This window comes from Penicillium daleae, assembly GCF_028827525.1.
Source record: "Penicillium daleae strain IBT 16125 chromosome Unknown utg000006l_segment0_segment0, whole genome shotgun sequence".
Classification (NCBI taxonomy): domain Eukaryota; kingdom Fungi; phylum Ascomycota; class Eurotiomycetes; order Eurotiales; family Aspergillaceae; genus Penicillium; species Penicillium daleae.
Window position 1 is genome coordinate 2248265 of NW_026623154.1, and position 23597 is coordinate 2271861.

General features: G+C 51.5%; 9 protein-coding genes across 9 annotated transcripts; 5 read left to right on the forward strand and 4 right to left on the reverse strand.

Annotated features, from left to right (window-relative positions):
- Window positions 1-191: 191 nt before the first annotated feature.
- Window positions 192-1411, reverse strand: N7458_006538 (tRNA maturation protein LHP1; the record flags this gene model as incomplete). The annotated part of the gene is made up of 2 exons (XM_056909920.1): window positions 192-1028; window positions 1094-1411. The coding sequence occupies 2 exons, from the start codon at window positions 1409-1411 to the stop codon at window positions 192-194; spliced, it is 1155 nt and encodes a 384-aa protein (XP_056765624.1).
- Window positions 1412-2267: 856 nt separating this feature from the next.
- Window positions 2268-4670, forward strand: chsD (chitin synthase D; the record flags this gene model as incomplete). The annotated part of the gene is made up of 3 exons (XM_056909921.1): window positions 2268-2318; window positions 2369-2535; window positions 2597-4670. 3 exons carry the CDS (start codon window positions 2268-2270, stop codon window positions 4668-4670), a joined length of 2292 nt encoding a protein of 763 aa, XP_056765625.1.
- An 808-nt stretch (window positions 4671-5478) lies between these two features.
- Window positions 5479-8016, forward strand: hsp88 (Hsp70 chaperone Hsp88; the record flags this gene model as incomplete). The annotated part of the gene is made up of 5 exons (XM_056909922.1): window positions 5479-5553; window positions 5686-5717; window positions 5815-7261; window positions 7324-7626; window positions 7693-8016. 5 exons carry the CDS (start codon window positions 5479-5481, stop codon window positions 8014-8016), a joined length of 2181 nt encoding a protein of 726 aa, XP_056765626.1.
- A 2486-nt stretch (window positions 8017-10502) lies between these two features.
- N7458_006541 (putative mannosylphosphate transferase (Mnn4)) lies at window positions 10503-11580 on the forward strand (the record flags this gene model as incomplete). Its single annotated transcript, XM_056909923.1, has 3 exons — window positions 10503-10871; window positions 10954-11384; window positions 11487-11580. The coding sequence occupies 3 exons, from the start codon at window positions 10503-10505 to the stop codon at window positions 11578-11580; spliced, it is 894 nt and encodes a 297-aa protein (XP_056765627.1).
- Window positions 11581-12246: 666 nt separating this feature from the next.
- On the forward strand, window positions 12247-13314 carry N7458_006542 (putative zinc metalloproteinase; the record flags this gene model as incomplete). Its single annotated transcript, XM_056909924.1, has 1 exon — window positions 12247-13314. The coding sequence occupies one exon, from the start codon at window positions 12247-12249 to the stop codon at window positions 13312-13314; it is 1068 nt and encodes a 355-aa protein (XP_056765628.1).
- A 1025-nt stretch (window positions 13315-14339) lies between these two features.
- Window positions 14340-14900, reverse strand: N7458_006543 (uncharacterized protein; the record flags this gene model as incomplete). The annotated part of the gene is made up of 1 exon (XM_056909925.1): window positions 14340-14900. One exon carries the CDS (start codon window positions 14898-14900, stop codon window positions 14340-14342), a length of 561 nt encoding a protein of 186 aa, XP_056765629.1.
- Window positions 14901-16257: 1357 nt separating this feature from the next.
- N7458_006544 (uncharacterized protein) lies at window positions 16258-16802 on the forward strand (the record flags this gene model as incomplete). The annotated part of the gene is made up of 2 exons (XM_056909926.1): window positions 16258-16317; window positions 16365-16802. The coding sequence occupies 2 exons, from the start codon at window positions 16258-16260 to the stop codon at window positions 16800-16802; spliced, it is 498 nt and encodes a 165-aa protein (XP_056765630.1).
- Window positions 16803-17323: 521 nt separating this feature from the next.
- Window positions 17324-18778, reverse strand: kat1 (putative 3-ketoacyl-CoA ketothiolase (Kat1); the record flags this gene model as incomplete). The annotated part of the gene is made up of 4 exons (XM_056909927.1): window positions 17324-17751; window positions 17833-18409; window positions 18473-18653; window positions 18711-18778. 4 exons carry the CDS (start codon window positions 18776-18778, stop codon window positions 17324-17326), a joined length of 1254 nt encoding a protein of 417 aa, XP_056765631.1.
- Window positions 18779-19374: 596 nt separating this feature from the next.
- N7458_006546 (uncharacterized protein) lies at window positions 19375-20187 on the reverse strand (the record flags this gene model as incomplete). The annotated part of the gene is made up of 1 exon (XM_056909928.1): window positions 19375-20187. The coding sequence occupies one exon, from the start codon at window positions 20185-20187 to the stop codon at window positions 19375-19377; it is 813 nt and encodes a 270-aa protein (XP_056765632.1).
- Between the last annotated feature and the right edge of the window lie 3410 nt (window positions 20188-23597).

Genomic DNA, 23597 nt, shown 5'->3' on the forward strand with positions numbered 1-23597 from the left:
AATTGAACAGTTTAAACCACCACCGAAACACAACGCAAGACTTGGACTTGAAACTTGAGTTTGAATCATGATGAAATCAGAATAATTGGAGAGACATAAACGCCTATGTAACTGTGTTCGTATCATCACACTTTTTGATCCCGACCCGACCGATAAGAAAAAAATGCAAATTGAGGTGACGAGCGATCCATCTACTCCTTGGAATCCACCTTCTTCGCTGGGTGGTCACCGTTGGACTCCTCCTCACGAGCGCGCTTCTCACCAGTCGCCTGCACGACGGGAACACCCCGAGCGTCCTTCTTGAAGCCGGTCTTCTGGTCCTCGTCGCGGCGCTCCCGCCAGTCGCGTTTGTCCTCGCGGTCACGATCTCCACGACCACCCCGTCCGCCCCGGCCACCACGACCACGACCACGGCCACGACCGCCACGGCCACCGCGGCTGGTGTTGGCGAAGACCTTGCCAGCCTTAATGTCTGCCACCTTCTCGTCGCAGTACTCCTTCTTGCTCTTCACGATGAGCTCCTGGTCCTTCCACTTGGGCTTCTCAGCAAGCTCCAGGAAGGCCTTTTGCTTCTCCTCGTCGGCGAACTCGACGAAAACGCTGGCCTTGAATGTCTTGTCCTGAGTGCGACGAAGACGGACGGCCTTGATGGGGCCGTAGGGCTCGAAGAGGGCCTCGATATCCAGCTGAGTGGTCGGCTCCTCATCGCCGAAGTTACCGAAGCCCTTAGCGTAGATGCTGCGGGCCATGGCCTTGTCTTCGAAGACCTTGACAGCCTCGGCGTTGTTGTCGTTGTTGACGGACTCGGGCAGAGGGACCTTGCGCTTGACGGCGGTGTCATCGTCGGTCAACTCCAGAGTCTCGGAGTCCTTGAGGGCCTTGACGATGGCCTCGAACGGCTGGAAGCGGCGCATGCGCTTGAAAGAGTGGAGGAGGCTCAAGGGCACGGCGTTGTTGGCGCTGCCGCCAACCTTGGACAGGAGGAACTTGTCCATGGGCAGGTTCGAATCGGAGAAGTAGAACTCGACCTAAACCAAGTGTATTAGAGAGATAATTCTTTCACACCTCACTCATGATCAGTTTAGATTTTTACCTGTTTGCGGATCTCGACGGGGTCATCGGTCTCCTTCTGAGAGGAGGGGTCGAACTTGGCGTTGTTGGTCCGAGTGAAACGACCGCCAGGGCCACCACGCTGGGAGCGCGAGTCGCGCTGCTCCTGAGACTTCTCCTCGGACTGCTCTGACTTCTCGCCGAGCTTGGCGGCCTCGGCGACAATGCGCGCCTCGTCGGCGTCGGTCTTGTCGGCCTTCTCAGCTTCAGTGGACGCACCGTTCTGCTTCAGCTCGGCAAGGACATTCTGGACGTCCTGCTCGGCAGCCGTGTTAGCGGCGGGCTTCTGCTCATCAGCCATTGTGAGAGTTATAGGTAGAGCGATTGCGGCTCGGGAAATGAGCGTAGAGGATGACTCAGTTGCGACGAAAGGCTCCGCAATAGGTTGAATGGTCAAATTGAGTTTTTCAGTGCAAACGGACGGGAAGAAAAGGTAGGAAGAGAAGCTGAAGAGTCAATTCAGTGGGGGCGCAGTGACTGTCTTAATAGAAGAGCTCAGCGGGGATGGGATTTTTTTTCGGAGCGCGGAAGCTGCGTTGTTGCCTGAGGCTGCAGCACTAGGCTGAAGGCGGCCTAGTCGGCGGACCCACTTTGTATAGAGGCCTCCGCAATTGTATGGAATTGTTGTAGACTGGAGAGGCGGGAGAAAGTAGACAATTGGTAGCCTGGACGAGGTCCACGAGGCTTGATTGTCATACACAAGTGGACTCGTTAGTGGCATAACGCTGGCCCCAGAATGAACAAAGTATCAGGCAGGAAGACACCCAGGCAGGCCTTGGTCGCGCCTGCCTCACACTCTCGTCCCAATGTCAAAGCTTCCTTCAGGTTGTCATCTGTCTATCTCAAACGGTAGCCTTCCTCCAGGGGTGAACCTCCGCCTGACCTGGCTGCCATTGACACAACACCGCCTGGTTGTCACCATTTGCGATACTAGGTGCTGCATGCTGCCGACCTTGGAGTTCTGATTGATTCAGACACAGCATCCCCAGCGAGTCTTCACCCTTGCCTTCGGAGGGTCTTGCCAACCTCAAAAGTCGGTCCCCCTTCCAGATTATAGCATCCTTAAGCTGTACCACCCCGCTTGTGAGGAAGGCTACATCAATTTGAAGTACCTCCGCATGAGATCGCATTCAATCTGCTGGTGACAAGCGATGAAAATGACAAAGCCTGGAGAAACCAAGCCAGTAGATGGCTGGCCAGCCAAGGATGTATGTTGGCATTAGTGGTGTTGTGACCTGACTCTAACCTGGTACTTCAGATTGCTTACTTGGCCATCGTCGGCCCATTGATGCTGGCTGCCGCTTTCGAATGGATACTATGGCTTGCAGCCTTTCTTTACTGCCTGGTGAAAGTATATCTCAAGGCAGATCATTGGAGCATAAAGGCTCTTGCAGCAGTGATGGTTGTGCTTTTCACGGTGTTCCGGTTCGTTTACCTCGATCAAGACTAATTGAAGTAGATGACTGACAAGATGAGCACTTTCCAGACTGGCCTTTATTCCTGTGATGGTTGTGACGCTGCCACTACCGCCTCATGTCACCCAGTATGTCCCTGCCCGCATGACAAATGTGTTTCAGTGGTTTGCTTTCTGGTCTTTCTCTATCCTGCTTGTCGGACCGTGGCTCTTCTGTGTTTACGGACTCGTCACGAATCACGTTGCCAGGAAAAAGAGAATCAAGGAAGCCTTGGATGAGCGAAATGCTCCGAAGACCGTGGTGGTGATGCCTGTCTACAAAGAAGACCCCGAGGTGCTCATCAAGGCTGTTGATTCAGTCGTCAACAGCGACTATCCCTCGTCTTGCATTCACGTTTTTCTTTCCTGGGACGGTGGTGCGGTTGACGAGCCCTACCTTCGTGTTATCCATCACCTCGGAATTCCAATTTCCCTCAAGAGCTATCCCCAGAGTATCGACGTGGTTTACAGGGATGTACGAATCACGGTCTCACGCTTCAAGCATGGAGGCAAGCGACATTGCCAAAAGCAGACCTTCAAGCTCATCGACAAAGTCTATGCGGAATATTTGAAACGGCATGACGATTTATTCGTAATGTTCATCGACTCGGACTGCATTCTTGATCAATACTGTCTGCAGAATTTTATGTACGATATGGAGCTGAAACCTGGGAGCAAACATAGCATGCTGGCCATGACGGGAATCATCACCTCCACGACGGAGAAAAACTCTCTTCTGACCATTCTTCAGGATATGGAATACATCCATGGGCAACTTTTTGAGCGATCAGTCGAGTCTGGATGTGGTGCCGTGACTTGTCTGCCAGGAGCACTGACAATCCTTCGATTTTCGGCTTTCCGCAAGATGGCCAAATACTATTTCGCCGACAAGGCAGAACAGTGTGACGACCTGTTTGATTATGGAAAATGCCATCTTGGAGAGGATCGATGGCTCACTCACCTCTTCATGATCGGCGCAAAGAAGCCATATCAGATTCAAATGTGCACCGGGGCCTTTTGCAAAACTGAGGCTGTGCAGACCTTCAAGAGTCTCTTAAAGCAGCGCCGTCGGTGGTTTCTGGGGTTTATTACGAATGAGGTTTGTATGCTCACGGATGTGCGACTGTGGGCGCGGTATCCAATGCTCTGTACAGTACGCTTTCTGCAAAACACCATCCGCACTACTGCACTCCTGTTCTTTATCATGGTCATCGCTCTCATCACAACGTCGAAGAAAGTGGAGGATCTCCCAGTCGGGTTTATCGGGGTCTCCTTGGGACTGAATTACTTGCTGATGTTCTACTTCGGGCTGCAGCTAAAACGGTTCAAGGCCTGGCTGTATCCACTCATGTTTGTCGTGAACCCATTCTTCAACTGGCTCTACATGGTTTATGGCATCTTCACAGCCGGGCAACGTACCTGGGGTGGACCACGGGCTGATGCGGCCGCGGCAGATACCAATACTACGCCAGCAGAGGCGGTGGCATTGGCACGAGCTCAGGGCGATGAATTGAATGTCGACGTCGACACCTTCCGTGCAGGACCTGTACGCCGCAGATCAGTCCCGGTCCGCCCCTCTGGGACAGTTGAAGGACGGTTTGCTCCTGCTGAGCAACTGCTGGATGGCTGCTATATCAACACACGTGGCCCAGGTCCGGCTCAAGCCCGGTTAGAGCCTCCTTTACCTGATGTTCCTCGGATTCATTTCCCCGGCCAGTTCCGTTATTCGTCAGACTCTTTGTTCAGCGGGTCGTCAGATTGCGGTTCTAACACTGTTTCTCTTCCACATAATGTGGAAAGCCTGATGAGTGAAGAGGACCAGCGAAAGCTCTACTACGCCCGCCAGGTTGGGGATGCTATCGGGATGTCGATCATCGAAGATAAGCGCAGCTCTGATGAGAGCTGGTCTGTTGTCTGTGAGCCCGTTGGGACTGCCGTCGAGGCGCTTGATATCGAACCTGCATTGGCCCAACCTGGTCTCCGAGAGTCTGTCTCCACCAATCGTATCTCCCTGCAGTCTATGGACATGCATGAGCCACGAGGGAAGGCTGCAAGGACATCTCGGCGAGGGTCGCGGGGCTCCGATGTAACCGGTGAGATGGTGTAGAAGATGTTATTCTCTGTCTGACGTCAAGTTTTCCTCGTCCCACTTTTTCTGTTTCTTCTCTCTCGGAGCCCAGCACTTTTGCCACGTTGTTCCATACATTCGTACGTATTCTTATGTTCTGTGGCCCCTTGTCTCTTGGCGATGTTTCTTCTTCTTGTGCCTCGTAAGAGGCATGTTCCTCTGTCTCTCTCTCTCTCTCCCGGTTGATTTGACTCGATGCATACGAAGCCGCAGGACTGAGATAGTACAGTAGTATTCTCTATGTTAGAATGAAGCGGTGCCTAATCAGCAACGTCTCCTCCTCCGACGTACTACTATTTCCTGTTCTACCAACCAGCGCCTCGGAAAACCGACCCTGGCGGACCTCGATTACGTAATACGCCACTGGAGGCGGTGGAAATGAAATTTCTTTGCCCCGCCCCCTCTGCAGGCGGTGAAGGCCAAGAAAAGATCCAGCAGCCGCCAGAAGGTTCGATGGGCGCACATTTCGGATCAAAGACAACACGTATTTAGACCACTCATTATAGAATTTGCGGCGCAATAGGCAAAAGATTCCTCGATTTAGCATTTGATTCTCCATCTCTTAATACCACAGAACTTGCCAAATCCATCAGTATTCCCCTGCGGCCGAAGAGAACCTCCAGACCGCTCGAGTATCGCTGGTTATCGATCCCCTCCAATCATAATAGTGGAGTGGCGTGCAAATTCTCCCCTCCAAACTTCTCTCCATCTCTGACTTCCTCCTCCTCATCCTCTCACCCCTCCATTCTTTCCCCCGATATACCCCCCCACATACTCTCCGCCTACAATGTCTGTTGTCGGTATTGATTTTGGTGCGCAGAGCACTAAGATCGGTGTTGCCCGGAACAAGGGTATTGACATTGTAAGTGTTTGCCCCACGGAGCCCAGCCTCGCTGGAGACCTCCTCCCCAATCCTTTTCTTTTTTGATCGCACGTCGCTGGAAAAGATGGTCCTAATGGATTTGTGCTGACCAAAGTTCTACTGTATTGTTAGATTGTCAACGAGGTTTCCAACCGACAGACTCCGTAAGTGACCATCCAATTAAGCCCCTCGTGGCTGCCCAACCTCGCTCGCATCACAATTCAGGAACCAACCGCTTACCTATTTATCTCTATTTTACAGTTCCCTGGTCGGATTCAATTCCCGCAGCAGAGCCATCGGCGAGGCCGCCAAGACACAAGAGACTTCCAACTTGAAGAACACCATCGGCTCTCTCAAGCGCCTGATCGGCCGTTCTTTCAACGACCCCGATGTTCAGATTGAGCAGCAGTTCAACTCCTCCAACATCTGCGATGTCAATGGATTGGCTGGTGTTGAGGTTAACTACCTCGGCAAGAAGGAGAAGTTCACTGCCACTCAGCTGGTTGCCACATACTTGACCAAGATCAAGGATATCACCTCCAAGGAACTCAAGCTCCCCGTCTCCGACGTCACCATCAGTGTCCCCGCCTGGTTCAGCGATGTTCAGCGCCGGGCTATGATTGACGCCGGTGAGATCGCCGGTCTGAACGTCCTCCGCCTTATTAACGACACCACCGCTACCGCCCTGGGTTACGGTATCACCAAGCTCGACCTGCCCGGTCCCGAGGAGAAGCCCCGCCGTGTTGTCTTCGTCGACATTGGTTACAGCGACTACACTGCCACTGTTGTCGAGTTCCGCAAGGGTGAGCTGAACGTCAAGGCTACCGCCTGCGACCGTCACTTTGGTGGCCGTAACTTCGACCAGGCTCTGACCGAGCGCTTCGCCGACGAGTTCAAGGAGAAGTTCAAGATTGACATCCGCACCAACCCCAAGGCCTGGTCCCGTACTCTGGCTGCCGCTGAGAAGCTCAAGAAGGTCCTGTCGGCCAACCCTCAGGCACCCCTGAGCATCGAGTCCCTCATGGAGGACACCGATGTCCGCACCTTGGTCAAGCGTGAGGAGCTCGAGGAGATGGTCAGCCCTCTCCTTAACCGCCTCACCGTCCCTCTGGAGCAGGCCCTCGCCGAGGCTAAGCTCACCATCGAGGACATCGATCACATCGAGATGGTCGGTGGCAGCACTCGCGTTCCCTCCATCAAGGAGACCATCAGCAAGTTCTTCGGCAAGACCCTGTCCTTCACCCTCAACCAGGACGAGGCCATTGCTCGTGGTTCCGCCTTCTGCTGTGCTACCCTCTCCCCCGTTTTCCGTGTCCGTGACTTTGCCGTTCACGACATTGTGAACTACCCCATCGACTTCACCTGGGAGCAGTCCCCTGACATTCCCGACGAGGACACCAGCCTGACTGTCTTCAGCCGTGGTAATGTCATGCCCTCGACCAAGATCCTCACCTTCTACCGCAAGCAGCCCTTCGATCTCGAGGCTCGCTACTCTAAGCCCGAGCTGCTGCCTGGCAAGATCAACCCCTGGATTGGCCGCTTCTCCGTGAAGGGCGTCAAGGCCGATGCCAACGACGACTTCATGATCTGCAAGCTCAAGGCTCGCCTGAACCTGCACGGTATCCTGAACGTCGAGTCTGGCTACTACGTTGAGGATATGGAGGTCGAGGAGCCCATTCCCGAGGAGAACGAGCAGAAGGATGGTGATGTAAGTTTTGCAAACCCCGTAACTTATATTTGGTATCTAGATACTAACACTTCCTTTTGCAGGCTATGGACACCAACGGCGAGGAGCAGCCCAAGAAGACCCGCAAGGTCAAGAAGCAGGTCCGCAAGGGCGACCTGCCCATTGCCTCAGGCACCGGCGGTATCGACCAGGCCACCAAGGAGACCTGGACCGAGCGCGAGAACGCCATGTACATGGAGGACAAGCTCGTTGCCGAGACTGACGAGAAGAAGAACGAGCTTGAGGCTTCCATCTACGAGCTCCGTGACAAGATCGACGGCGTCTACTCCGAGTTCGCCAGCGAGGAGGAGAAGGACAAGCTGCGGGCCAAGCTGACCGACACCGAGGTGAGTAACTTTACATGCACACGCCCAGTAACTTGAGATAAACCTAAACTGACTTGATTTCTCTAGGACTGGCTGTACGAGGAGGGTGAGGACACCACCAAGTCCGTCTACGTCTCCAAGATGGACGAGATCCGCTTCATCGCCGGCCCTATCATCCAGCGCTACAAGGAGAAGGTCGAGGAGGAGCGCGCCGCTGTCCTCAAGGCCGAGGAGGAGGCCGCTGCCAAGAAGCGCGCCGAGCTCGAGGCGATGAAGAAGGCTGCCGAGGACCTCCGGAAGGCCGAGGAGGAGCACAAGAAGAAGCTCGCCGCCGAGTCCGGTGATGCCGAGATGCAGGATGCTCCCGCCGAGGGTGAGGCTACCCCGGCCGAGGGCGAGGAGAAGCAGTAGATATTGTCGATCCTTACCTAGACTATCTACGGGTTTCCTCGCGAGTTGACTTATGTGATTGACGGGCGGGAAGCATGTTGCATCTTGGAAGAAAAACATATTGATGCATGTGCTCCTCTCGCATGATGACGAAAAGGCTTTTTAAGAGATGTTTTTCACGGACCCCCCTAGACCCGACTGGTGATGTTGCTGGTTGGACCATTTTTTTTTTCTATCTTTGTTCTGCTTTTTTAATGGCACCCCAGTTATGATGTAGATCGTTTCTTTCTGGATGAATAGATGAATTCAAATCATACCTGAGGATTTTTGTATGATCGCCTAAGTACAAGGGATTTAATGGGAAGGACCTTGTAGAATGACCACAGGAAGCAGAGACAGCCCGGTCATCTTCTGGCCCCCTTCGGACTCTTCAGCCCTATGATGATCGCGGCGAAGATCACCTTTCCCCGGCGTCAAGGTTGCTTCCGCAGGATCATCGCCGAACCAGTGTTCCTCTGCGCGATCTGCAGCGTAAGGCTGTGGCAGGGAAGGGGCCAAAAGTACCCTATCTAACTTACGACCGAGCAGGTTTGAATCCAGCAAGTTGAAGTATCTGGCTATGTGCTACACAGGGGAGTCAATAGGGCAGCCTGTATAAGCTGAGTGCTTTGGTGGTCGCATGTAGTCAGCCCTAGGCTCTATTTGCGTAGGACCTCGCTCGGACATTTAGACAAGCGGTTGACGGGAATTATTGATCTTCCGCCAGGTAACTGGGTACAGTACATGGTATCCACGATTGGAAGACTGGCTTTGTGATCCATTATTATTCGCCAAGGCTAGCCAGGTGAAATAAATCTGGTTGCCGGTACGGCTCAGGGATATAGGACGAAGGATACATCAGTCCGGAGACGGACTCCTAGGAAACCAAAGGAGCTGTGTGCAAAGGTCACCTCCACAGTAATTAGTAACTAAATAGACTCGCTAGTTAACTAGTTAGCTCGCCGTTGCAGCTGAATAGAGTAATGACCCATCAGGCAACAATGTTGGAGTTGTCACCACTCGCCAAATTATTAAGGCCGTTCAAATTCCTGCAGTGCACCGAAGGGGGGTTTCTTGGCGGGTGCCAAGAAAATGCACTCGCTTTCGCTTGGGTTCCGGTCCTCGTTTGCGGCCCCCTGTGGGTCGAGGGGAGACCGTACGAGTTCATGATTCATACATGATTCAAGTCCTGGGTAGGTTAAGGTTTAATTATCTGGAACTACATTAAGTCATGGCCCCGACGGCTATTCCTTTCCCCCTGATTCTTCCATTAGTGCAGTACTAACGACTCCGTCTTGGAGTAGTGCGCTCGGCGGCTCCTCGAGTGGAGCCCGCTGGGCTTAACCGAGTAAGCCGGCACGCGAGTCGCCAAGTTGGATGGGAGTGGTAATCTTAGCTGCTTCAGTTCTTCAGGGATACGATCCAAGACACCCGAATCCTCAATCCTACCCTACCATTTTGCGACTTATGATCCCCCTGTCGAGAATGATCAGAGGAGACACTCTCCTCCTCCCCCTCATTCTGAAGGTTTCCTCCCTTTCCTACTAGGGTATGGGGTACGAAGGATGACGTTTCCCCCCCGGATCGTCGTATTCGCATTCCTTTCTGAGCTCCTCCTTCTCCTGAGGGCTCGCGCTCATTAGATGACACAAAATTCGACCATTAGGAAGATGAAATACACAGTTCCCATTCTCACCCTGGGGAATCCCTGCTGCCACGACCCTAGAATTGAGGCAATTGACAGGAGAGACGGCATTAGGCCCTTCTCCCATCCATCTTCTGCTTGTATCCTCTTCCCTGCTTCTCTCTCGCGTTCAATCTGTAATTGTCCACTCCTGGATCCATCAGTGGGGAAGGCCATCCGGCTGAATCCGCCCCGCTCGCACCTGTTTGTACGCGCACTTCGGACGCTTTGCGCTGGAATTTCTGAACAGCCCAAGCCAAGGCCCTGATCTTCGGATTGGTCGGATCCAAGTCGGATGGGTTCTTGGTTCTGCGCCTGGTTCTTGCGGAGTCTACTTATCACTGACCTGTTCTCCCTTTCCCCCCTCCCCTCCCCTCCCCTTCCCTCTCCTCTTGCTTGGCTGGGAAATTTTTTCTATGATCGCAGTGTAACTTCGCCGCTTCCTTGATTTTGGTCATTCTTCGACTTTTTTTTCTTTCATTGCTCAAGGTCTCACCGATATCCCTTCTCCCTATTACTATTGCTATTGCTATTGCTCTTGCTATCGCTCGTGTATATAGCGAATCTCCAAGGTCTAACGGGGAAGCAACACATCCTTCGCATTCTTTCTCGTCGGTCCATGCGAAACGAAACGAATCAACTGTGCTCCGGTTTTGCTTGTACTGCCCCGACTTGATCGCAAATCACCAATAGCTCCACAATGAGCATTGGGCTTTCCACGCGCGCAAATTCGCTCCGCCAATAGACCTATCGGAATTCGCACGACTCCCATCCTCGGCCGGAGATGCAGTGGCGAACGTGGGCGACGCTCGTCTCTGCACTCTGGTCCACTGCGGTGACGGCTTTGCCCGGCTCCGAGGCACCCCGCGATAGTAGCAGCAGCACACCTTACACCGACCCAACGCTCAAAGACCCGTTATGGCTGAAATACAGCCTCAATGCTTCTGCCGAATATAAATACTTTCATGAACCGGGTCACGACGATATCCTCGGCCACTACGATGTGCGATTCTTCACCACGCCCGTGAGTGATTCGGAGCGCGCAGAAACCCTGACACACATGATTCGCGCATACCTGAACTTTTTCGACGAGAATGACCTGGAAACCTGGATTGCGCATGGGACGTTGTTAGGCTGGTGGTGGAACGGGAAGGTGAGCACGCGCCGGGATTCCTATTTTGGAAGCGTGGATGGCGAAGAGGGGACTGTGTTAGCTGACATGAGGAATTATGCAGATTCTCCCTTGGGATTGGGATATGGATACTCAAGTCCCCGATACGACGCTCGCATACCTTGCCGACCACTATAATCAAACCATTGTCGAGTACGTGACACCCGGAGGAAAGGATAAGCGCGACTACCTGCTGGATATCAATCCATGGTCGCGGCAGCGAGAGCGCGGCAAGGGCCATAATATCATCGATGCACGATTCATTGATATTACGACGGGTCTGTATATCGATATCACCGGGCTCAGTAGGCTCGAGCTGGATGATCATCCGGATATCTGGCAGTGCAAGAACTTCCACAAGTACCGGCTGAAGGATATCTACCCGTTGCGCCACACGACGTTTGAGGGCGCTCCGGCCAAGGTACCTTTTCAGTATGATGCACTGTTAATGGAGGAGTATACCGAGGCGGCACTGACTACGACTAAATTCCACAAGTAAGTCTTCTTTCGCTTGCAATTCCCTTGCATAGAGTTACACTCGCATCCAATTTGAATTCGTCTCTAGAGAGTTTATGTGCTAATCATGCCTGCCGGCAGTCACACTTGGCTCCCAGCTTTAGCCGAGTGGATCCCAGACGAGACGATTGCGAACTTCGCCGTTGATTTGCCTGAAGATGGACGATACGAATAATTTTCTGTCCCACGTTTCTCCTTGAATGCGCAGAATACTTCTTTTCTTTTGGCATCATGGGCCTACTTTCGCCCTTTCATTCTTTTTTGGGTTCTCGATCGAGAAGGACTTTTGCCCCGATCTCATATTGGACCATTATTCCTTCACATATTGCATATTCCACTTTTTCTGCATTGCACCTCCCAACCCGATGACTGTTATACTTGGTCCATTCGGTGCTAATTTTGTTGCACATATGGCATGTCACATCTGACATTTGGGAAGGGAGTTGTTCGGGGTTCTGGTATCTACATGTTGATATACATGTTCTGCGGCGTTAGGATCTGGAAGGAACTACCACTCTGGAATGCCATGACTATTGAGTTCTTGTCCACCTTTAGGACGTACAATCCATCCCTTTAATCGTGTATCACGTCATCACCTATTCCCATGGTTCTCCACTTTTTTTTTCTCTCTGCCTCAGGCCTCAAGGGGCCTTATCTCCGCGCTGACAAAGCTATCACCGTGGAACCCCGTCGAAGTTCGCCTCAGCGCCTGCCGCTTTGGGACGGCTCCTCCATTTATTTAGTTAACATCGTTGGCTTCTCTCCATCATCACCCCCTCCAGTTCACACATACTCGACATAGTCGTTCTGAAAGTGTCCTCTAAACACATCTGAACTTCTCATGGACTCGACCATGGACCTCATCGTCCACTACCATGGCACCCCGCACAGCTTTCAACTCTCTGCCTCGGCAACATTACAAGATCTCTCCGCAGAGATAGAATCTGCCCTCAACATTCCCACGGAGAACCAGAAGCTCCTCATAGCCCCCAAACCTGGCATGCAAAAGGCGCCCTTCCCACCAACTCAACTCACAACCCTCCTCCCCCTCGACTCGCCCAAATTCAAAATCACCCTCCTCGGCACCCCAGCGAAAGCCATCGCAGACCTCCACGAACAATCCGAATCCATACGCAAACGCCAGGAAGCACGCGCCTCCGCACTCGCCGCTGCCCGGCGCGCAAATCACAAACCATCCCCATCCAACCGCGGTGGCATCCACACACTCTCCTCCTCATCCGCCAACTACACCTTCCACCGCCTCCTCCCACTCTCCTACCTCCCACGCCCAGAGCGCTCCCTCGAATTCCTCAAACGCCTCCGCGACGACCCCGGCATCCGCGCAGCAATGGCCAAACACAAATTCTCCGTCCCGCTCCTTACAGAAATGAACCCAGCCGAGCACACGACCAGCGAGTCGCGCACGCTCGGCCTAAACCGCAACAAAGGCGAGGTCATCGAGTTGCGTCTACGCACCGACGCCTACGATGGATACCGCGATTACCGGACTATTCGGAAGACGCTGTGCCACGAGCTGGCGCATTGCGTGTTTGGCCCGCATGATCGCGACTTTTGGGATTTGACGGCGCAGATTGAGCGAGAGGTGGAGCGGGCGGATTGGAAGTCTGGGGGTAATCGGTTGACGGAGCAGGACTTTTATGATCCGGGGGATTGGGAGAGGGTGCAGAGTGGGGAGGAGGTGATTGATGAGCAGGGGTGGACGGGTGGAGAGTTTGTGTTGGGTGGATTGGGGGTGGATGAGGCGGGACGGAGTGCTGGAGGTGGAAATGGGTCTGGGTCTGGGTCTGGGACGGCGACGGGGTCGTTGTCCAGGAGGGAGATTCTGGCTAGGGCTGCGGAGGGGAGGATGCGGAGGGAGAGTCCGAAGGAGAAGCAGGATGATGCTTGATGATGCTTGATGATTATTAGCGTGGGCTTTGGCTCTCATGTTCATGACTTGTATATTTGCATTTGCCTTTGCATTGTTGATTCGATGATTTGATACCCTACCGGTCGTCTCACTATATAGACCGTTCTTCCGTTATTACATGCTTCTCAAAACCATACAGATTGATTACCCTGACTAGACTCTAGAGGTCCAAACAAAAGATCCCCGGGTGAGCAAGAACTTAGTCTTACAAACGGGCACCCAGCAGGAGCTAACTGGACCAACGACTTATCCGAGACCTCTCGTTGAGGTTCATGCAAAGATTTACTCACGCTCGATTCCTGAGCCTGGAAAGAAAGAGTGAAGATATGGAGTACAATGAACTGAGATGGTTGAATTATTGCACGGGCTACGTGAGTCCTCGTTGTTGCTCTCCACTTTCTTATAGCTTGAACAACGCAGTTGTTATGGAGGCTGCCGGTGGACCTGTAGTACATCCTTGGATGTCTTGTATAAGTGGATATTACTCTAGACATTAAGAGGGCTCATATGTATGTCGCTATGGTAGCCCTAACTGCGGGTATTTGTTAGTAAGCTGAGATCGAGACTGCCTCTCTCTTCGAACGAGGTAGGACACTCGAGATAAGATTGAAAAGCTTTCATAAAGGCTCTTGGATGAAATTTAGAAACAATAGATAAACGCGAGTCTAGCTGTACATGATCAATAAATCATCACTCAAGATAGTAGCTCGAGCAGTCGCTCGCGTAGTATGGACTTGAACAAGAATGCAAATTAATAGCAGACAATTATAAAAAAGAAGATATGTAACATTAAAGATTGTCCTTTGTCCTTTTTGACTTCTTCACATAAAAAACTCCAAGGGTATATCATTGTGCTTGCTCACGGCGATGAGGTTTAATTTCAAAAACCAGACGTCAACGTATCCGCATAGATCCTGTCCATCATCATGGACCCGCAACTTCCCTACTTGATTTCATTTCAAATATCGAGGGTGTGCACATAGGCCAAAAGTCCAATGCGACTTTTAGTTGCCAGTACCACACTGAGGGCAGAACCGGCTGGACACAGCAGTACCGCACTGGCCACAGTATCTGAAGGCAGTGGCAGTAGCCTCCTTAGGAGGGGGAGTGCCAACGCTGGCCGGGTAAGGTGCCGGGCTGGCAGGCGAGCGAGGGAACTGGGCAGCCATAGGCTGAGGAGGGTAAGTTGGCTGGGGGGCAACGTAGCCCTGCTGAGGCACGGGCTCCATGGGAGTCGGGTTGTTGACGTAAGTGATATTGTTCTGGACGAAGCGGCGGCGTTGCACGCAGAAAACAATGAGAAGAACCCAGCCGATGAACTTGCAGACACCGCCGAGGGCGATCATGGCGATACCGCCGTACCATTCGCCCGTGTTGCCATCGAAACAGGAGTAGTCGTAGCTGTAGGAATAGTAGGAGCTGGAGTAGCAGTTGGAGTAGCCGGAGTTGAGGTAGGTGCCCATCAAGGCACCGCCGATGATGAAGAAGATGATGGCGGCGATGAAGAAGCTGATGCACCACCATTTGGATATCCCCTGACGGGGAGCTGTGCCGTATTGCTGCATTGTTGAGGAGAGATTTGAAGGATTGAAGGGTCGATGTAAGGAAAAGAAGGCAATATGAGAGAGAGAGAGAGAGAGAGAGAGTTGATAGTTTGTTCGATGGATATCAGCCCAGTTGGGATGGGAAAGAGGAAACGAAGGAAGAAATCAAAATTCAGCCTCAACGGCAGATGAAGGGAGGAATGAACGAGTCTTAAAGGGGGAACCAGAATTAGACTCTTCAGCATTTCCTCCCAAAGAAGCAAAAGCTCGAGATAAAAATTGAATTCGCTAAAAATAATTACGATGTGACTAGTCTGTAGGTTCACCAACTCATCGACGAGAAGGCTAGTCCGCTCGAACACGAGATTTAGCTCATACTTTTCTAGCCCAGTGGATTCTTGTCTTCCAATGAGAAGCATGGATGAGACCATTCATCCTCTTGGCTACGAGGCTAATTTGATCCTCATTGACCGTGTGAATGACAGCGTTCGTGATCCTCCACCCCACTGAATAATATTAAGGTAAAAAGCAAAGTTAGACACTAAAATGAAGGAACCAAGTTGATGGATGCTGCATGTTCCTACTTTTTTTTTCCGAAGCTAGAAGAACACTTTCACGCCTGGCTAATACAAAGAAACAGTCATTTATCATTCAGTGTCTCGATTGTTTACAAGATGTGTTTTCAAACTCTTTTGAGTATATCCAACTTGCCATACCCAAACAAGGCACCACTCTGGATCGGCAGAGCCTCTGCACTCAAAACACGAGGCGGAGTCTCGCCCAAAGCAAGGATCAGGGATCGGCCGATTTTCTTTCCAAGAATAAAACCCACAAATCTCCAGTCTTGCCTCTGGCCGTCTCGTATTCATGAGGGTCCCTGCGTTATCCATGCCTAGGATGACCCTTTTTTCCATGTCTATCGTGACACACCAGAGAGCCGCATCTCCTTGGCAATAGACTCTGCTAAGTTGCTAACCCATTTTTACTCAGCCTAAAGTTTAATGACCACCACCTGAACAACGAACAATTAAACACAGCCCCACTGTTACGAGATGTGGAGGATAGCTTGGAGAGCATCACAGGAGCACCGCCGAGATGGGCTTGATTTTACTCCACTAGACCCTGATTTCTTTGTTCTTGGCTTGGTTTTCTTCGTGCTCATCTCGGATCTTACAACGAAGGCGACTCTCTACCAAGGACACATCCTCAGGAACACATACAGAGCCATGGACAGAGTCAACAATATGAGTAGCAAAACAAACACCCCATTTCCAAATGGTGGAGGATCGGTTTCCTGACCACGTCGCTCATTTTCATCGCCATCGGCGAGGCATTAGTCGGCGATGCACTTGGAAACATTTCAGCAAACACCGACACAATGCTATTCGCCTCATTTGCTTTATTCGGTGTCGCATTATTATTCCACATCCTCTACTGGGTCTGCTGGGCAATCCGGCGGCGACACATAAACGTATTTAACAACAGAATCTCACAATCATCTATCTTGATGCCGCAGGTCGGCCCTACGCAACTACTACTATAAAGCGAACATACAGGCATGTCCCCCCCCCCCCCCCCCCCCCCCCCCCCCCCCCCCCCACACCGACCAACAATCCTCCGATGCAGTATCAACAACCGATGAAATATTCCGCTGCGCAACATCGCCATCCCCAGCCACAGCCACAGGCGCAGGCGCAGGCGCAAGCTCTGAGGAAACAGTCCGATGGATATGCAAGGGCAGAACAGGGGACGGATGCGCCGCAGCCTTCGGAACTTGCATTACAGCAGCCATCACATATCGCTACTGTCGAGTTGGCGGCCCAACAGCGGGTGGAAATGGCTGGCAGTTCTGTACCTGTCGCCCACTATAGCCAAGAATTCAACACGAAGGTAACAGCCACGGACAGGCTTGACAAAAGGTGAGTGGCATTGAGCTTCCAAGTTGGCACCGTCATGTTCCTTTCTGGACCATGGGAATGCTGCTTCTGATATAGTATCGTATTAAATAATGTTTATTCTAAATGCTGGCTACTAAAAGAAGGAACCATAGGCGCGTCCTTATCTCACACAAATCGAACTATGCCGCACATAGTCTGAGCCTCAGCATTGACGGTGAGAATGGCGAAGTAGTAACCATTTAATTGGTGGGACTATGAATCCAGCGTCACGAAAGAGAGCAAACAAAAATAAAAAGACTGAGTTGACCCTCAAATAAGCTTATCCTATTTCGGTCCTCGCTAGCCCCCGGACAGTCTCCCGCCAGTTTGAGTTCTTACCGCGTCCACAATAACCCAAGCCATACCTGAAATTGACACATGCCGCGAATACGGGTTGATTATATGCCAAGCGCACGGGTGCAAATTAAAGGAGTTTCGCAGAGTTTCGCACGATGCATTTATTTGGTTCGATCTGATACTATAATTGAAAATATTGGATATACATATTTACAGCTGCTCATTGACAAACAATCCAGCCATACCCTGGCCAGTGCCAATACACATACTAGTGACCAGGATCTTCTTCTTCGTCCGGCGCGCCTCGCTCAGGATCGTGGCGATCTGGCGCGCGCCAGTGGCTCCCAAGGGGTGGCCCAGCGCGATGGCGCCACCACGCGGGTTAACCTTAGCGTGATCGAGACCCAGATTTTGGACGCAGTACACAGCCATCGAGGCGAAGGCCTCGTTGATCTCGTAGATGTCAATGTCGTTCTTGTCCAGGTTGAACTTGCTCAGCAGCTTGGGGATGGCAGCGGTAGGGCCAATACCCATAACGCGAGGGGGCACACCGGCAACGGTCGCGCCGCAGAACTTGGCTAGGATGGGCTGGTTCAGCTCGATGGCCTTGGAGCGGCGCATCAGGAGGACAGAGGCGGCTATCATCGAAAGTTAGTATTTTTTTCTCTTTTTAATTCGATTGTGATATTTCATCGCAGGGAGACGGGACAAAGACATACCACCATCGGTGACCTGGCTGGAGTTTCCACCAGTCGACTTGTCACCGAACTGAGGGAATGCAGGGCGAATCTTCGACAGAGACTCAAAAGTAGTTCCAGGGCGAATACCATCATCACGAGTGAGAGTGACCTGGTGGACCTCACCAGTCTTGGGGTCCTTGACCTTCACGGAAATGGGGGCAATCTCATCGTCGAACCAGCCGGCCTTCTGGGCGACCTCGGCACGACGGAAAGACTCCGCAGCATAGCGATCTTGCTGCTCACGCGAGATGCCAAAGTCCTTGCCAACATTCTCAGAGGTCTGACCCATGGGCTGCATGCAGTCAGCGGCCTCCTGGTTGCGCAGAACCTCCTCATTGAAGGGACGCTCGAGACGGTCGCCAGGGGCAGACATCAGCTCCGCACCCATGGCGATACCGACATCGATGGCACCCATGGAGATCTGGTTGGCAATATCCTGCACGGCCTTCAGGCCGGACGAGCAGAAGCGGTTCACTGATGAAGCGCCAGCGGTGTGCGGGATGCCGGCGGCCAGAGACGCCGCGCGGACCATGTAGGCGGCCTTGGCCTCGTTGACCTATCTCGAGGTTAGACGATTGAAATGGCCTAAAATAGCTTTGAATTTGCAGGAGATGCATACATTACCCAAGCAGACATCCTCGACAAGGGCAGGGTCAATCTTGGACTGAGCCAGGGTCTCCTTCAGCAGAGCGTACACAATATAGTCCAACTCAGAATCCTTGAAGCCACCCTTGCGGGCCTTGGTCAAGGGAGTGCGCAGGGATAGTGTGATAACGACATCGTCGGGGTTCTTCTGGGTACTGATTCCATTGTCAGTTTTGCTGAGCCTTGCTTTGCCGAGTTGCCGCGGATCTTACATAGCACTGACACCGCTGCTGGTGCCCTTGAGATGGCTCAAGATAGAGCTCAGACGGTCTGCGGCCATGATGAATTATAGAAAGAGAAACTAGATGAACAGAGACTGTCAGTACATTGCTCGCCGCGTTGTGTATGTCGGGGTCTTGAGATGCGGAGAGGAGATTTCGGTTATTGCGGGGAAGTTTGTGGCGATCGGTTGGACGCGGGAGGAATACAAGGTGCTGCTATGCAGGTATACAGATCGCAAGAACTGATTCACTCACAAATTAAACAGTAACACACAGGTCTCTGAGAACAGAAATGAGGGTGAGATGGAGGAGGGAGGAGAGGACAAGAAGTCGAGTTGGAAGGGCGGAGACTCTTTAAGCTGACTCCGAAAATGCCGAGGCTCTTTCGTTGCCCGCAGAGTACCCGGTCGGGTAAGGGGTACCTAGCTGGAATACGCGAAGCCCATACTGTTCCAGGTATCCAATACTTCACATCGTCGAGTGGACTTCTGTCCGCAATCTGCGGAGTCAATGTGCCTAGGCTTATGTTCGGGAACATCTTATAATCAAACTAATAACTAGTTAACTTAGGTATTTAGACTTCTGATGAATAATAAGAATGAAGTTCAATGACTAAGATCCTCCCAAATCTGACATCGGCTTAATCACCGATTCTCTACCAAGGCACAACCCCATTCTCATCAGAGTATACTCCCGACTCTCCATCAGTCGAAAGAGTTGCCAGTCTCACAATGTTCACCGCAGACTCCGAGGCAGGTCTACCTTTCACCCACCCACGCGCAAAGTTGGTATCCGTCAAGTTCGGACATGACCCATTCACCTTCCACCCCTTGTCATTAAATTTGGCCGCATAATGCAAAGTCAACATGTTTAAAGCCGCCTTGCTACTGCGGTAAACCGGGAATGAAGGACGAGACCACTTTGCATATTCAGCGCCCAAAGAATCAACTCGCAGACCCAAGGACCCCGTGTGCGAAGACACAAAGACAATGCGGGCTGGGGCAGACGTGGATTTTTCCAAAAGTGGTGTGAATGCCTCAGTGACCATTGCCGCGCCGAAGAGATTGACGTCGTATACGTCCCGGAACAACTTGCGCTGCTGAGCAAGATCAACTTTGCCAGGCTGAGATGCACCCTCTTCCCGTTGCTTCTTATGTTGCTCGATCATGATATCGATCTCGGTGTTGATGCCCGCATTGTTGATTAGGACATCTAGTCGGCCGTACTTGGATTCCACCAGGTCGGCTGCTTGCTGTATCGATGCATCGTCTGCCACGTCGATGGTGATGGACTGGATGAATTCACCGGTAGGATCGAGCTCATTTGCCGCCTTGGCACCGCGCGAGGCGTCGCGAGAGCCAAGTAGAATGAAGTAGCTCTTGTAAGCAAGAAGGCCCTGGGCTACTGCGTAGCCAATCCCTTGATTGGCCCCGGTAATGAGCACGATGGTGCGAGGTTCAGTAGTCATATTGGAGATAAGACAAGAAAGACAAATATGGATGGTGTTAATCCCACGCTTTCCCTACAAAAGAAGTCCCCTCATGAACTGCTTATATACATTTTTGATGCTGTTCATTCCTTGAGATATTCTCCGGAGATTGGCCGTTAAGTCCGATCATCCTACGATCTGATCAGTTCGCAATCTCCGTCATCACGTGACTCGCCGCCTTTGAAATTTGGATGTTTGGTTGATGGTTACCCCACATATTTTCTCCTTAAGCTCTCGCTGCCTGATATTGCAGGACAAAACTTTCCTGTAGCTGTCAGAGTGGCCATTAAGTTGGCCATATAGCTATTAGGGCGGAGTGTTATCAGAAAGGGGCTTTTCCCCCTAATATTATGGTGGTCTTAAGAGGTCTCCCCCTAATATAAATCATATACTAGCATCAAGACTCCGAATTAGCGGTCAGATTAGCCATTGAATTGGCTGTAGCCTTTAGCCGTGAGATTAACATATACAAGTAAGACTACGCTATATAGAAGATGGACCGAAAATACTATTTAGCGTATATGATAAGGCGCTACGCTTCGCACTTTTGGGTGTCCCACACTCCCACTTATGGGAGGCCCTTGTAGTAAATACCAGTCAAGTTACCAAAATTAGGGCGCTACGAGCTTAGCTGGCGAGTGTGTATCTGAGATTGGAAGCATGTGGCGCTTTTGATGCTACCAAGTTCTCGATAGCTGGGTATTCTCAGTGCAGGGTTTTAGAGCGCTACCTGCTCTGTTATTTAATGTGGTAGAAGGCGAAGATAATGTCAGTTGAAATTCGTGATACCATTCGGGTATAGGGCTGCCATAGGTGTTGCAAAGTGAAACACACGGAGACCACTGCCGGAAGCAGTACCGTTCTTAGGCAAGCAATCCAACATAACAAACCTCTCCCTGGGCGATATGCTCAAAATAGGGTAATACAAAAGTTAGAGTTCACTCCCCGTCACAAGGAGCAGCCACAAAATTGCTTGAAAACCTCGGCACCTGATGCCGACAGACGAGGAATTTTAGCATTACATTGTAAGAGCTACAGCATCATGATTGATTTAACTTTTGGCAGGTATGTTGCAAGTTCCATCAGTTAAGCATAGATAGCAAGATAGCGAGGAAAAGTTGAAAGCACCTAATCCGAAGGCATCGGCATCGGAATAGAGATCTGTCCAGGTACAAGTTCCCTCTCAAGCTCGCGCAGCCAACGATGTAGGCAGGAAGCATAAATATTAGGATGACCAAGTTGTCTTTCCCACTGCCCTCGAACCCAACAACAATGTAACACGAAAATCACAATGTCACAATCACGTAGATACACTGAGCTAGCGTACTCTACTTGACTCTTGTGGATATCTCCATGTCTCTCCGCATCATCTTCATATGCTCGCATATAAGGAGATTCCTCAATAAGCTCCTTAGTATGGATAGTTCCGTACCAGAATAGGCCTTCTTCAGGCAGCGGGTGAAGACGGGCACGAGGTAGCAGATAGGCATTAACAACGTCGCCGATTCGCAGTCGTTCTCCCTTCAACTGAACTTTCACTTCGGTGTATGCAGGACCATCCACTGCCCCTCCGTCCTTCTCCACAAGTCCAATACATGATCGAGGAGGTTGCTGAAACAACATTCGTGACCAACTTGCCCCCTCTCGGAGAAAGCAATCGTCATCCCCAGGTCTAATTTCAGGTATCTTTGCCCCGCCTTTAACAGGGGCTGCTCCCCATTTCTTCGTATGTGTTGAGCAAAACCATGGCCAAATACGTTTATCCAGTAACGGATTGCGAATGGCTGGTGTTCCGTGTGGTAGGGTATACCTTACACGCTTAAAAAACAGGGCAGCTTGTAGGTCGGCCGAGTATTGGATTAGATCATGCCATTTATGACAGACCCTTTGAGCTGATGTGATTAGTGTTTGCATATCGGTCTCGACCAAAATCATTTCCAAGATTTCAATTACCAGGAGAACTCTGTGTGGCTCTGTTGATGCCATGATTTCAAGAGAATTTGATATTTGATGGTGGGAATGTTGGAAAACATAGGATGAAGGAGAGAGAGTCTTTATAAAGTATGCTATAGCACGATGCAGGGGTTGTTAAATCAAACAGATGTCGGCCGTCTACAGTGTTACCATACTGGGCAAGCTTGTCGCAACTCGGGCTGCGGACAGGGGCCGCAGCCCTTTTTAGCAAATCTCAACAAAACCCCCGCATGTTTATTATAAGTATTGCTGTACTATTAGCCTCGGCTCCCCACTGGGGGTTTTTTTTCCGAGTGACCTGGTCATCCTTTGTAATGTTTAGCATGGCCCGGAGGCCAACCCAACACTCTCTGTAATCTACACACCAACCCGAAATGCCGAAGGAACATGAGACGGTGGAAGCTGTGTTTGATCCCAATGAGACGTTAACCGGAAAGCGTAACACTACCTCCTAGTAATAATGGCCATGACCTCGGAGCCTCTCTGCCTCTACATATCCTCCATTGCTTCATCATCGCCGGCCGAGCTTCTCAACTTACGGCGACGTGATTGTGACCCGCGACTTGAAACCGGAGATTGGCTGGATAACGCCCCTATAAGGCGAAGCAGAATTCCGATGACTTCCCTCCGCCGTTTTTCCCAGTCCTACTTGCCCCGCTAGTTGATGCGGTAGAATTTGAACGTGACGCAGTCTGTCAGAATCCCGCATACGGTTATGTCGGCATGCCGGAGCTCGATCCGGCCGGCATAGACTAGCCCTACAAACATATTAGCGATACTTTTGGGTATGATGATAAGGTAGGCTTACCTATGTAGGCCAAGAGCTGCTACTCTCCATGGCCAATCGTTTCCTTTCTTTCGCTTCCACGATCACCAGGTTGGTGTTGATGTCCTTCTGTGCACCATACCACATGGCATAGTCCGGTCGGCCGCTCAGTTTCAACCTCCCTGACTCTTTGCAAATCCGAGCACTAAGTTCAGGATCATGTCCAGGCGGGAGCGCACATGTGCCTCATTTTCGGTGGACTTTCCTATCGATTAAGACCAGGAAGAAGGAGGATTTAGCCAAGGAGGAAAGGAAGCTAGCCAGGTAGTTCAAGAAGGTATATGGCTACGAACCCACACAGCGTTCAGAGGAATCTATTCAGCGGGCAATTGCAAACGAGGAAGCGGCTAGGCAGGCAGGAGAGCCTTTTTTTTTAATTGATAATTAGCTAGTTGGGTGGTAAATTTGACGATTTCTATACTCAAAGGTCTCAGGACACCGGAAAGGTCAGGAATGCGGGCGCACCCAAAGCGGGAAGCGGTTTCGGGTGGGCAGTAGGCACGGATATAGGGAATGGAGACGATATTTCCAATACCCGGGCTAAGCGGGTGGGGAAGTCACTGTTACGGGTAAATTCTGACTTCTATCT